The sequence below is a fragment of the Sander vitreus genome, unplaced genomic scaffold, assembly GCF_031162955.1.
Source record: "Sander vitreus isolate 19-12246 unplaced genomic scaffold, sanVit1 ctg725_0, whole genome shotgun sequence".
Taxonomy (NCBI): Eukaryota; Metazoa; Chordata; class Actinopteri; order Perciformes; family Percidae; genus Sander; species Sander vitreus.
This window is the reverse complement of record NW_027595812.1, coordinates 1-11,098: the sequence shown is the minus strand read 5'-3', so window position 1 is coordinate 11,098 and position 11,098 is coordinate 1. Positions and strand designations below refer to the sequence as shown.

Below are 11,098 nucleotides of genomic sequence, written 5' to 3'. Positions count from 1 at the left end.
GTGAAGGAGACACAGGAAGTGTTGCATTGAGAGCAGATCAGCATTGTGAGGAGGAACAGACTTTATTCCTGCAGCAGGTCAAATCAGAGGATTTTAATCTTTAAATGTTGAAGCTTGTTTTTGGTTTCTTCATTTTGACAATTTTCTCTAAATGATTGTAATCAGGAACTGCTTTTCAAAAAAGGAATTATTCATGTTTTCATCACATGTACATACATGTATTTGTATTATTAATGTAATTATTTGTATAGTTTTCTGTTTCAGATCTTTTATTGTTGTTTCTCTCTATTTCTATTCTCTATCAAGAATAACTGTGAATGTTTCTGTGTCTCTCTTCTGGTACCAGAATATATAATCATAGTCACACTGCTCAGTGCCTCGACAGCTGAAGGAGACGTCTCCACCACCTCGTAGTAGTACCCTCTATTCGCCTCCCACAGTGAAACTGAGTGATACAAAAACCTGTCAGCTGTTGAATGTGTCTGCTGAGGTGAACCAGTCCAAATTATTAACCAGTATCATATTCCAGCTCCATGATGTGTTTCTCTAATGTTCATATTAACATGACTGTCTCTTCTTTTATGTCCTTTTTGTTTGTGTGAGGAGAGTTATAAACATAATACAGCTTTTGGCATCGTTTTGTCATTGATTACATGCCACTTTGCAACATAGTTACACAAATAATATACCAATATGTTCACAAAGGCCTTGTGGTGCTCACGATGAGGACATTTCACTGATGCCACCTATAGTTTAGGCTGTCTGAGCCTTCTTTTTCACAGGTCGCTCTCAGTGTCCGTTAATGGGAGCAGTCTAACAGCAGGTGATACGGTCGTTAGCTGATTACAGAGATCAAAGGGATCTCTGCTGTGTTTACAAACATGGCCACTGATTAGTAAGCATGACGCAGCATTTATACCAGACAGTCAAATGCTATTTTAAATGGCTGCATGTAAGCAGGATTATTAGTGGAATATTGTCTTTTTTAGAATAAGAGATAAAACCAAATTAGTAAGTGCATTTAAACATAGTCAGTGCTGAACACAGTCACCAAGCCTTCACTACCTTGTTCTGTTTGGGCCACCACTTTCCCCCCCTCATGTAGGACGTCACAGCGGTATTTATAGTTGCTGTTAACTTGCTGGTTGATCAGCAAGATGGAGGCGGTGTGTCTCAACTCTCTGATCTCGAGCTGCTCTCCCTCAGCAGGGGGCAGCTCCTCCAGAGGACCAGTCTCATTTCGTCTTTTCCAGGAGAACTTGACCAGAGGAGGAAACATGGCTGAGGACAGACACAGCAGGGAGCTCTTCCCCTCCAGGTGGGCTCTGGATGCTGCTGGGTACACGCTCACCACGGGCTTCACTACCGGCTCCTCTGGAGTTCGACAGCAGCAACAAGCAGCACAGACACACATTCACACAGTCAACAGCAGCTTACAGCACTGCATTCAGTCTGATCCTGGAAACTACATGGACTCTGATCACTAAACTACTCATCAATACAGCACTAAGTTCACTACATATACTGTATTCACCTTCATATCAAACACACGGATCATCTCATGTCAGCACGTTATATGGAGACTGAAGACAATTATGGATTAATGTACAAAGTCTATTCACTATAATTATTATTACTAACATAATATAGAGATTCTCACTCCCATCTCGTAAAATACAGACGCTTGGTCAGGTGTCTTTGGCGTCGTTATTGACGAGAAAAGTCTCCTTTAGCGTCAGATCTAAACGCGCTTTATCTAAACGTGCTGGGTCGGGACTATTGGCGTCACTTTTGACGCAGTTAGGTTTAGGAAAAGATGGTGGGAGGGCTTACGTTTCCATGACACGCGGGAAGAACGGGACGGTTGGGTTTAGGAAACGTGACACGCGGGACACGATCCCCGGTCTCCTGGGTGACAGTCCTGTGTTGTTTGACCCATCCACCCCCCCAACTAACCTCCCTATGCAGATTTTCGGGCTTCCATACTACTCTCTACCGTAGTCGCTCTTAATGCTAAGTCATATTCAAGCTCCATGTAGCTGCTGCTCTCCCTGGTGCTCTCTACAAACACGCTGAAGGGGCTTTTAGCGTGGCTTCAGACGCTGACAGCCACTGTCCAAACGTCCTTATTTTACGAGTTCGGAGAGAGAACGGGTTGTTTTTATGATATATCAAATTTAAATAAAAACTGCAATATAATAAACGGACTATCTTGATCCCTGATTGTAAATCAACATATAATAATTATAAAATGTACCTTCACACAAAGGAAAAATGTTGTAGAGTTAATTCATATATTAAAATAAATTACATATTTATCTTTTCAGAAAATACAATTAACATTTTGATTACTACAATAGGCTACATGCAATATATATATTTACCACCTTATATTGTACTGTAATTGCTTAAGAAACAAATCAATATATCAGTAATTTCATAGTTTTTTAACAACAACTTCACCAATTACAATAAAATGTTCAGATTATGTTTAATCATCAAATACTATTTATATTAAAAGTACTGAGATACATGTAAATATATGTTTGTGCTGTTAAATATATATATAATCTTATATCTTATATATGTAAATGATTATGCCTAAGTTATATTTATTGTAATATCATATTCAGTATCTCTGTCTTCATGTATAAATATATATTTTCCACTAAAAGACAAATGTACCATCATATAAAATACAATAACTTTTAAAATGATCTTAAACAATATAATTACAGTTATACTCTTTACAAAATACATTCACTGACATATATTAGATTATGTTTAACATCATATATTATCTTATTGCTGATTAACTGAGAGGATCAAATACTGTATGTTTCTAACATCTCATCAATCTTTTTCTATATAAATCAGATTAATCTCCTGCAGAAATAAAGAATAACTGGAGTTGAGCAGTGAGATTTAAACATGTTTTCAGGAACTATGAACCTTTTTATGTAACAATAGCTGCATGGCTGCAAGAATTCTCTTCTAATGATGAAAAAACTAACATGTGAAGCCTGAAGCAGCAGAAACTCATTAAACACATTTTCAACTTGTTCATTAAAATAACTGAAGGAAATTAATGTTTATTCTTACCTGATACAATCAGTTTAGTTCCAGAGCCAAAGATGAAGTAGTACCATCCATCTCCCACAGTGAAACTGAGTGATACAAAAACCTGTCAGCTGTTGAATGTGTCTGCTGAGGTGAACCAGTCCAAATTATTAACCAGTATCATATTCCAGCTCCATGATGTGTTTCTCTAATGTTCATATTAACATGACTGTCTCTTCTTTTATGTCCTTTTTGTTTGTGTGAGGAGAGTTATAAACATAATACAGCTTTTGGCATCGTTTTGTCATTGATTACATGCCACTTTGCAACATAGTAATACAACAGAGACCTTCTTTATTGATATTGATTGATTTAAATATCGATCGATCCAATATAATAATGTTTCCAAAATGGTTTCAGTGGTTCATTAAGTCGTTTGAATGAGACATAGGAATAATGGTAATGGTAACGGTAATGGACAATTCTGCTTCCAACCTGTAGGGGGACCGAAGAGGAAAAGTGCTTTGGTGCCTACTGTAAAGGTTCTGGTTGACAAGCAGCTAATGCTAATGCTAATGCTTGGTCTATAACGTTTTCATCAGTAACGTTAACTGTATAGATAGATGACTAATCTAATGGTAATTTAGCCAGCTAGCACACCCCTGTCTGTCTGCCTCACTCTCCTGGCGCTGCAAGGCTTCAGTCGGGATGAGAGCTGACACCAGCCCCCGGGACACATCCACAGTCAGCCCCCAGCCAGCTAGCAGCCAGCCAGCAACAATCCAAACCCGGTTACCACTTAACTCCGCTGCTAAGGACGCTAACAGCAGTTTACTGAACCGTCGGGAAACAGACCCAGGCACCCGAGTCAGAACAGCGGCCATTTGTAACGTTACACCACCGTTAGCATTACCGGTGACCCCCCCATTCAACAGCATTCACAGTATTGTTATTCTTTATTATTATTATTTTTCTTCTTCCGTACGTTTTGTTTTTGTCTTCAACTACTTCAGCATACTTTTAGGTAGAAAAACAATTCAAATATCAAAATGTTCAGCTCTTTCAGCACAAGACGGGACTTCTTCAACTTTTGTTCTACTATTTATACTCTTTTAAATATTAAGCGTTTAAACCTTTTTTAACATTAAAGTCAATGAAAGCAGGCTTTAAATACTTAACATCCTCTTCCACTTCAAAAGTTTTCAGCTCCTTCATACTTTCACCTACAGACACCAAACACACTTTAAACCATTCACAAAATATTCAGTTATTGAAAGTTTAGTGTTCATTTCAGTCATTTTTATTGATTATAATGGGTGTGTATTGCGTGACTTACAGGGGGTGATGTCATCGCTAGTGCACGGAGCCTTGAGAAAGGAATATTAGTCTCTTCTCTATTACTTGCTCTCACACCCACAATTTTTACTTTTCATAGACAGTTTATACATTAAAACGTAGGTATTCTTGTCTTCTTTCAGATAATTAGCTCATATAAGCTATAGGATTCATAGTTTTTGAATTAACTGCATCAGAGCGACAAGACGGTCGGTAAATCTCTCATTGACCTTAATGTTTTTTATCCTCATTCTCTCTTGAGCCAAAACGCAAACGAAGAGTATATTGAAACTGCGATTTCAGACTCATGTTTTATTTTTAGCTACACAAATAATATACCAATATGTTCGCAAAGGCCTTGTGGTGCTCACGATGAGGACATTTCACTGATGCCACCTATAGTTTAGGCTGTCTGAGCCTTCTTTTCACAGGTCGCTCTCAGTGTCCGTTAATGGGAGCAGTCTAACAGCAGGTGATACGGTCGTTAGCTGATTACAGAGATCAAAGGGATCTCTGCTGTGTTTACAAACATGGCCACTGATTAGTAAGCATGACGCAGCATTTATACCAGACAGTCACATGCTATTATAGACAGTAATCACACACACACACACACACACACACACACACACACACACACACACACACACACACACACAGGGCTAACCCTAAATAAAAGTTATTATAGATCATCTCTTCAGGCTTTACATACATGTCTTTGTATTATTAATGTAATTGTTTGTATAGTTTTCTGTTTCATATCTTTTATTATTGTTTCTCTGTGTTGTTGAGAAAAGAAACTTCAGCTCAGTTCAGTGTGTTTGTGACCAGTGTTAGACAACTTACTCAGGAAGTGGAATCAGTGACTTGTTAGTTATTAGTACTTAAAAAAGTAATATTACCTTACATATTACTTAGTATCAAAGCTAATTAGTTATTGTATTTGCTATATTTTTATATTACTTCATAACTGGATTAATAACTGTAACATAATTACTGTTTTGGAAATTGTAATCCCTTACACTACTCATTACTGGGGAAAGTATCCTAATAATATAACAGTAATAGATTACTTAGTAATGCGTTACTGCCCAACACTGTTAGTGGCTCTGGCTGAGATGGAGGTGAAATATGTGAACCTGGGCTGTGGTTTACTGATCTCTTCCTGTCACAGACACTGTTTGACATCTGTTCATCTGGAGGTTTTTGTTCAGGCTGCAGGGAGCATTTCTCACTGTGGAGATCATCCTTCAAACAGGAGCAGTAGTAGGTGGCTGAATGATTGAGTTTAACCTTCTGGATCTGCAACTCCCAGCCGTTATGTTTATTCACAGCTGAGAAATCATCTTCCTGAGTATGATTGTATCTCTTACCTATGTCACCATTACTCTTGTCAATATACAGAATAACTGTGAATGTTTCTGTGTCTCTCTTCTGGTACCAGAATACATAATCATTGTAACACTGCTCAGTGCCTCGACAGCTGAAGGAGACGTTTCCACCAACTCTCCTGGTCAATGTTAAATCCTCCTGAATCAGCTGTGTTGCCATGGCAGCCAGCGCTGTAGAGAAACAGACAGGTAGATGAAGGTGAGTGTGAGCCAGTGTTTGTTAAAGGTGGAGTTTGTTGGCTCCTGATTGGCTGGAAACACTCACCTGAACACAGACAGCACAGAGCAGCAGCTGGGAGGAAAAGCATTTTGTTCAGTGGTGTTTCCTCTGGTGAACCTGGGGAGAAGTGGAGCTCTGATGCAGCTGAGGCCAAACAAGGACGAGCTGTGAGATCAGACGAGGGCCACGTGGTTTCTAACAGCTCCTCACATCTCCCATCAGCCCCTGCAGCAGACAGATAAGGCTGCTGTCTGAGTTTAAAAACAGGTGGAGCATTTTATCTGATACAATTATATAAAATACAGAAAATTAATGTGAAACTATTTTGATGGTTGAACTCATTTTTCATTTAAACCCACTAATATATAAAATAAAAAAACCTTTTATTAATATTAATACAGTTAATATAATAGTAGAAATGTTACATTTCAGGATGAAATATTCAAATATGTTTATTAATTAATTTATTATTGATTTTATTAACAATTTAATTAATTTTTATAATGTTTTTTTTAATCATTTGAATTTATTTCTTAATTTAGATTTTTATTTTTTTCTTATAAACATTTTGATAATTTTTTTTTATTTTGATTTAGACACATTTTGTTTATGTTTAACTCATTTATTTTGATATAGTTAATAATACTGTTAATGTATCAGTAATAACTGTGAGGTCTGGACTGTTGGTTGACAGAACAAACATTGTGAAGGAGTCACTTTGGGCTCTGGGTAATACGTGATGAACATTTCTCACTATTTTTACAAACCAATCAATCAATTAATGAAGAAAATAATCAGCAGATGAATCCAGAATGAAAACAATCATCAGGCCTATACAGAGGTCAAAGGTCAGATTACCTGTTTTGAACAATGGATGGCAACAATAGACAGAGAGCAAGGGGAGTAGGAGGGAGAGACAGGGGACGACAACGAGGAGGAGGAAGAGGGAAGAAGAGGAAGGAGAGCCATCTCTGATGAGATCAGGGCCACACTTATTCATCATGTGATCAACCACAGATTGACCAATGAGAGAAGCCCATCTTGAGTAGCTTTACAGTGGCGTCCACACTTCATGCAACTATCTAATGACTATTTCAGCATTACAAATCAATCAGACGTTTGTGCATATAACCCCCCCGTGTGTACATGGTATATCAAAATGTACTATTATGAAAAAAGTGTTTGCCATTTGATGCAAATGTTTCATATTGAGATGTGTTTATGGTATTTTGAATGCAGTGTTTCATTTTGAAGGAGATGTGAGGTATTTTGTGTGTTCAGTTTTGGGAATTGTGTTTAGAGTTTTGAAAAAAGGAGAAAGTTTTGAAAACGTGTGTAAGCACAGGGAACACTTTCACTTTAAAAACTACATTTCACTGATGATACTTACAGACGTTCACTGAAGGAACATTTTCAATGCAGGACTTTTACTGTAACAGAGTATTTGTACTCTGTGGTATCAGTACTTTTACTGCAGTAAAGTAACTGATTGAAACTACTGTTGTTACTGAGTAGAAGATTTCCTTCACACTGCTGCCCCCTGGTGTCTGCAACAACAAACTGATTCACACACACAGCCTTTACTGTAAGGGTGAATCCCAAGTCTCTCTTATTTGATATCTCCTCGCTCCTCGGCTGAACCCAAAGTTATTTTGTCTCTCCTCGGCAAAGGCCGTCTCAAAGCTCTTATTTCTGCCCTGAGGAGCGAGGGATGGAGGATGGAGGATGGAGGATGGAGGATGGAGGATGGAGGAGGGAGGATGGAGGATGGAGGAGGGAGGATGGAGGAGCGAGTATGGAGGATGGAGGATGGAGGAGAGAGGATAGAGGATGGAGGATGGATCTCTGAGGAGCTATATGCAAGACAACTAAGGCTGCATCTCAACCCTTATTTGATATCTCTACTGTGGATTTTTATTTTTTATTTTTTTTCTGCTTGGGTTGGAGATGTGATAACATTCTGAGTTTTATTTTCTGAAATGTGTTCAGTGTCTTCAGCGTGGCCCAAGATTACTTTCTTTATCAGTTCGTCTGCTGATTTGGTCTATAAACCATCAGATAAAAACAGAAAGATGTCTCAATGACTTAAAATATTCTGTTTATTCAGTTTACTGTAAAACAATTTTGTTGCTGAGGCCAAACAAGGACGATCTGTGAGATCAGACGAGGGCCACGTGGTTTCTAACAGCTCCTCACATCTCCCATCAGCCCCTGCAGCAGACAGATAAGGCTGCTGTCTGACAACAGGCCTTTTTCACTGCAGACATTTTGACTTCATTTGTCATAGAAGGAAAAGCACAAGTGTAAGATGAAGGATGGCCCTGTTGTGTTCAAGTGTTCCCGTAAACCATGATGGTGAGACAGCCAACAGGAACAATACAGGACCCTGAAACTGAAGCAGCTAAATGGAATTCAGACATTTATTATTCACACTTGCAACGTGTCAAAATGTCTGGTATATAATAATAACAATAATAATAAGAAGAAGGATTGGACAAAGACAAAAAAATGCAAATAAAAAGGTTAAAGCAATAAAATCAATCTGCCCCCACAGACCCCTCTGTAAGGACTGTGATTGGTCAACTGGTCCTGTGTGTTGACAGTCGGTGTTTCAAGCAGCCTACTGTGGGGCGTAGCAACATGCTAGTTCACTGACATAAGCTTTGCAAATAGACTCAGACTTATTTTCTGGTTACAGTAACTAGGTCAATGGATTTTACTGTGTCTACTTTCTCAAGACTTTTTACAAAATCTAAGCAAGAAAAGGCCAAACAAATAAGATTAATATTTTAGCATGACAGTCTATGGGGTTTGCCATTCTGAGTACCATTTCGGTGGTGAGCGACACAGACACAGGCGACACCACCACATACACACCCCCTAGCGTTATAGCGGTGAAATGCACCACGATGCAAAGCAGTACTCCGAAAGGGTCACGACGCCGTAGGAGCGACGGTGTAGCTACGGCGTGGAGTTGATGCAGAAGCATGAAACAGCCTTTGGGCAGGTCGTTCCAAAGTCGAGGGGTCCTGATGGTCAAAGGTCACCTTTAGATTCAAGCCTCGACTTTGGAACCACCACAAGGGAGACCTGAGACTCTCAGGCTGCAAACTGTCTCTTATGGGCTCAACATCTCCGCTGTACAGCTTGGAGCCAGACCCAGACGAGCTTTAAAAGTGATCAGTTCAATCTGAAAATCAATTCTAAATCAAACAGGAAGCAAACGGTAAGAAAACATATTATAAAGTACCATCTCCCCCAACAAACAGCAGCTTCTTCACTTAGTTAATGCATTCAGAATATGTTTTCTCCTTTAACTCCTTTAAATAGAATAATAAATCAAACCAAAGCAGACAAATGTCAGTCTGTTCCTTTAAGGAAGAGTTATGACACATTTAATATTATTTTATGGGATGTTTGTGCTATTTAAATGCTATAACTCTGAACAGTTTGATCATTGTCAGCATGAAGAACTGTTGGGAGAATGACGACATACTGCAGCTGTATCAGCAGACAAACATGTCTGACATCACATGTCTCTTTATGCTCTTAGATCGCTGTCACAACAATAAATGAGCTCTTCCAACATGGCCGTGGGACACATTTCAAACTCAACTTTATCTTACGGGGGGGTTCTGTGTTTGCTGCTGGTGCTGACAGTAACAAGCAAAGAGAAAGTGTGTCACCATGTGGTCAGTCAGAGAAGTGAGAGGGTATCCAGGTGATGCTGATGATGATGGTTGCCATGACAACATGATGATGTTCTTACCTCTTGTTTTACTGACAAAGAAAAAACAGTGACATCTCGTGGATAAAGAAACACACAACAGTCAATGACAAGTATTACTGGTATAATTGTTGTTCTATTAGTTCAATTAAAATACTATTTCTACTGCAGCTGATACAATACAGTACATTTTACTCTCACAAATATTACCAGTACTTCTACTAGCTCGGATAGAAACCTGAAGTTTTCAGAGACTGAACCTTTTGTCTGTTCCTCAATCTGGGGGAAGACCAGAGACTGGAATGATTAATGAAGGTTGTATTGTGACGTTAGCAGTACAGGTTGAAACAGTGTGTTGTTGTAGACACTAGAGGGCAGCAGTGTGAAGGTTATATTCTTCACAGCAGCAGCAGCACAGGAAGGACCTTTTTCACAGCAGACATGTAGACTTGTCATAGTAGGAAAAGCACAGCTGATATTGATAACCTTAACGATGGCTCAATTCCATCAAGTGTCCCAGTAAGCTATTTCAGTGAGTCAGCATGCCCAACACCAGGGCCTCTCCTAAGTGGAATGCAGCCATCATTGATGGGTTTGAATACACCTGTGCTTTTCCTACTATGACATGTCAACATGTCTGCTGTGAAAAAGGTCTATTGACACAAGTTCTGAAATATATAGAGGTGATAACTACAGGTTCAAAGTGAGGGCTTCAGAGTAAAAAACTCTTGGAACAACAATGAACATTATGTATATTGTATTAATTCTTCTACAAAAGTGTCAAATATTATTCAACCATGACGATGAATTCCCCGTAAACTAAACTAGTGCGACGAGATGTCTAACTAGTGCTGACAAAGACTGAAATCGTTGAGGAAACTGACGTCTGATATCAAGAATATGAAATAAATGCTTGAGTGCATTTTTCATATTTTTAATGGTACAAATGTGTTCCTTCTTTCACGTTGAACCCTTAAAATAGTCAAATGGTACAGTTCTGGCCTCTTAAAAAACAATATTGTACTGTTAGCGGAACATTTTAAAGAGTGAAGGACAGAAATGTTCTTGTCTTGTATCTCCAATTTTGAGTGTGTTTAAGGCTGTTTAAAGGGAAACGATCTGAAGAGGAAATGCAAAAGTGGCGTTGTGTTCTCACTTTTTATTTCTCACATTTCTGTGTGTATGGTGACACAAAAGTGTGTGAAAATCAATGTAGTATGCATACCAGGCGGCTAGGTGATAGTGTGAAGCACACCAACACCACCAAGTCCACGCGCCTGCATAGAACCTTCCTTCTACTTCTCTCCCTAGTAGCACCAAAACATGGCGGAGCGAACAACAAAAGCTGACAATTTTGTCTGGACA

At 38.9% G+C, this 11,098-nt stretch overlaps 1 protein-coding gene across 1 annotated transcript; it reads right to left on the bottom strand.

Annotated features, from left to right (window-relative positions):
* Window positions 1-961: 961 nt before the first annotated feature.
* Window positions 962-7,021, bottom strand: LOC144514867 (uncharacterized). The gene is made up of 4 exons (XM_078245657.1): window positions 6,865-7,021; window positions 6,052-6,231; window positions 5,769-5,957; window positions 962-1,374 (listed from the first exon to the last, which is right to left on the bottom strand). Exons 1-4 carry the CDS (start codon window positions 7,007-7,009, stop codon window positions 1,022-1,024), a joined length of 867 nt encoding a protein of 288 aa, XP_078101783.1. The 5' UTR covers window positions 7,010-7,021; the 3' UTR covers window positions 962-1,021.
* Window positions 7,022-11,098: the final 4,077 nt, after the last annotated feature.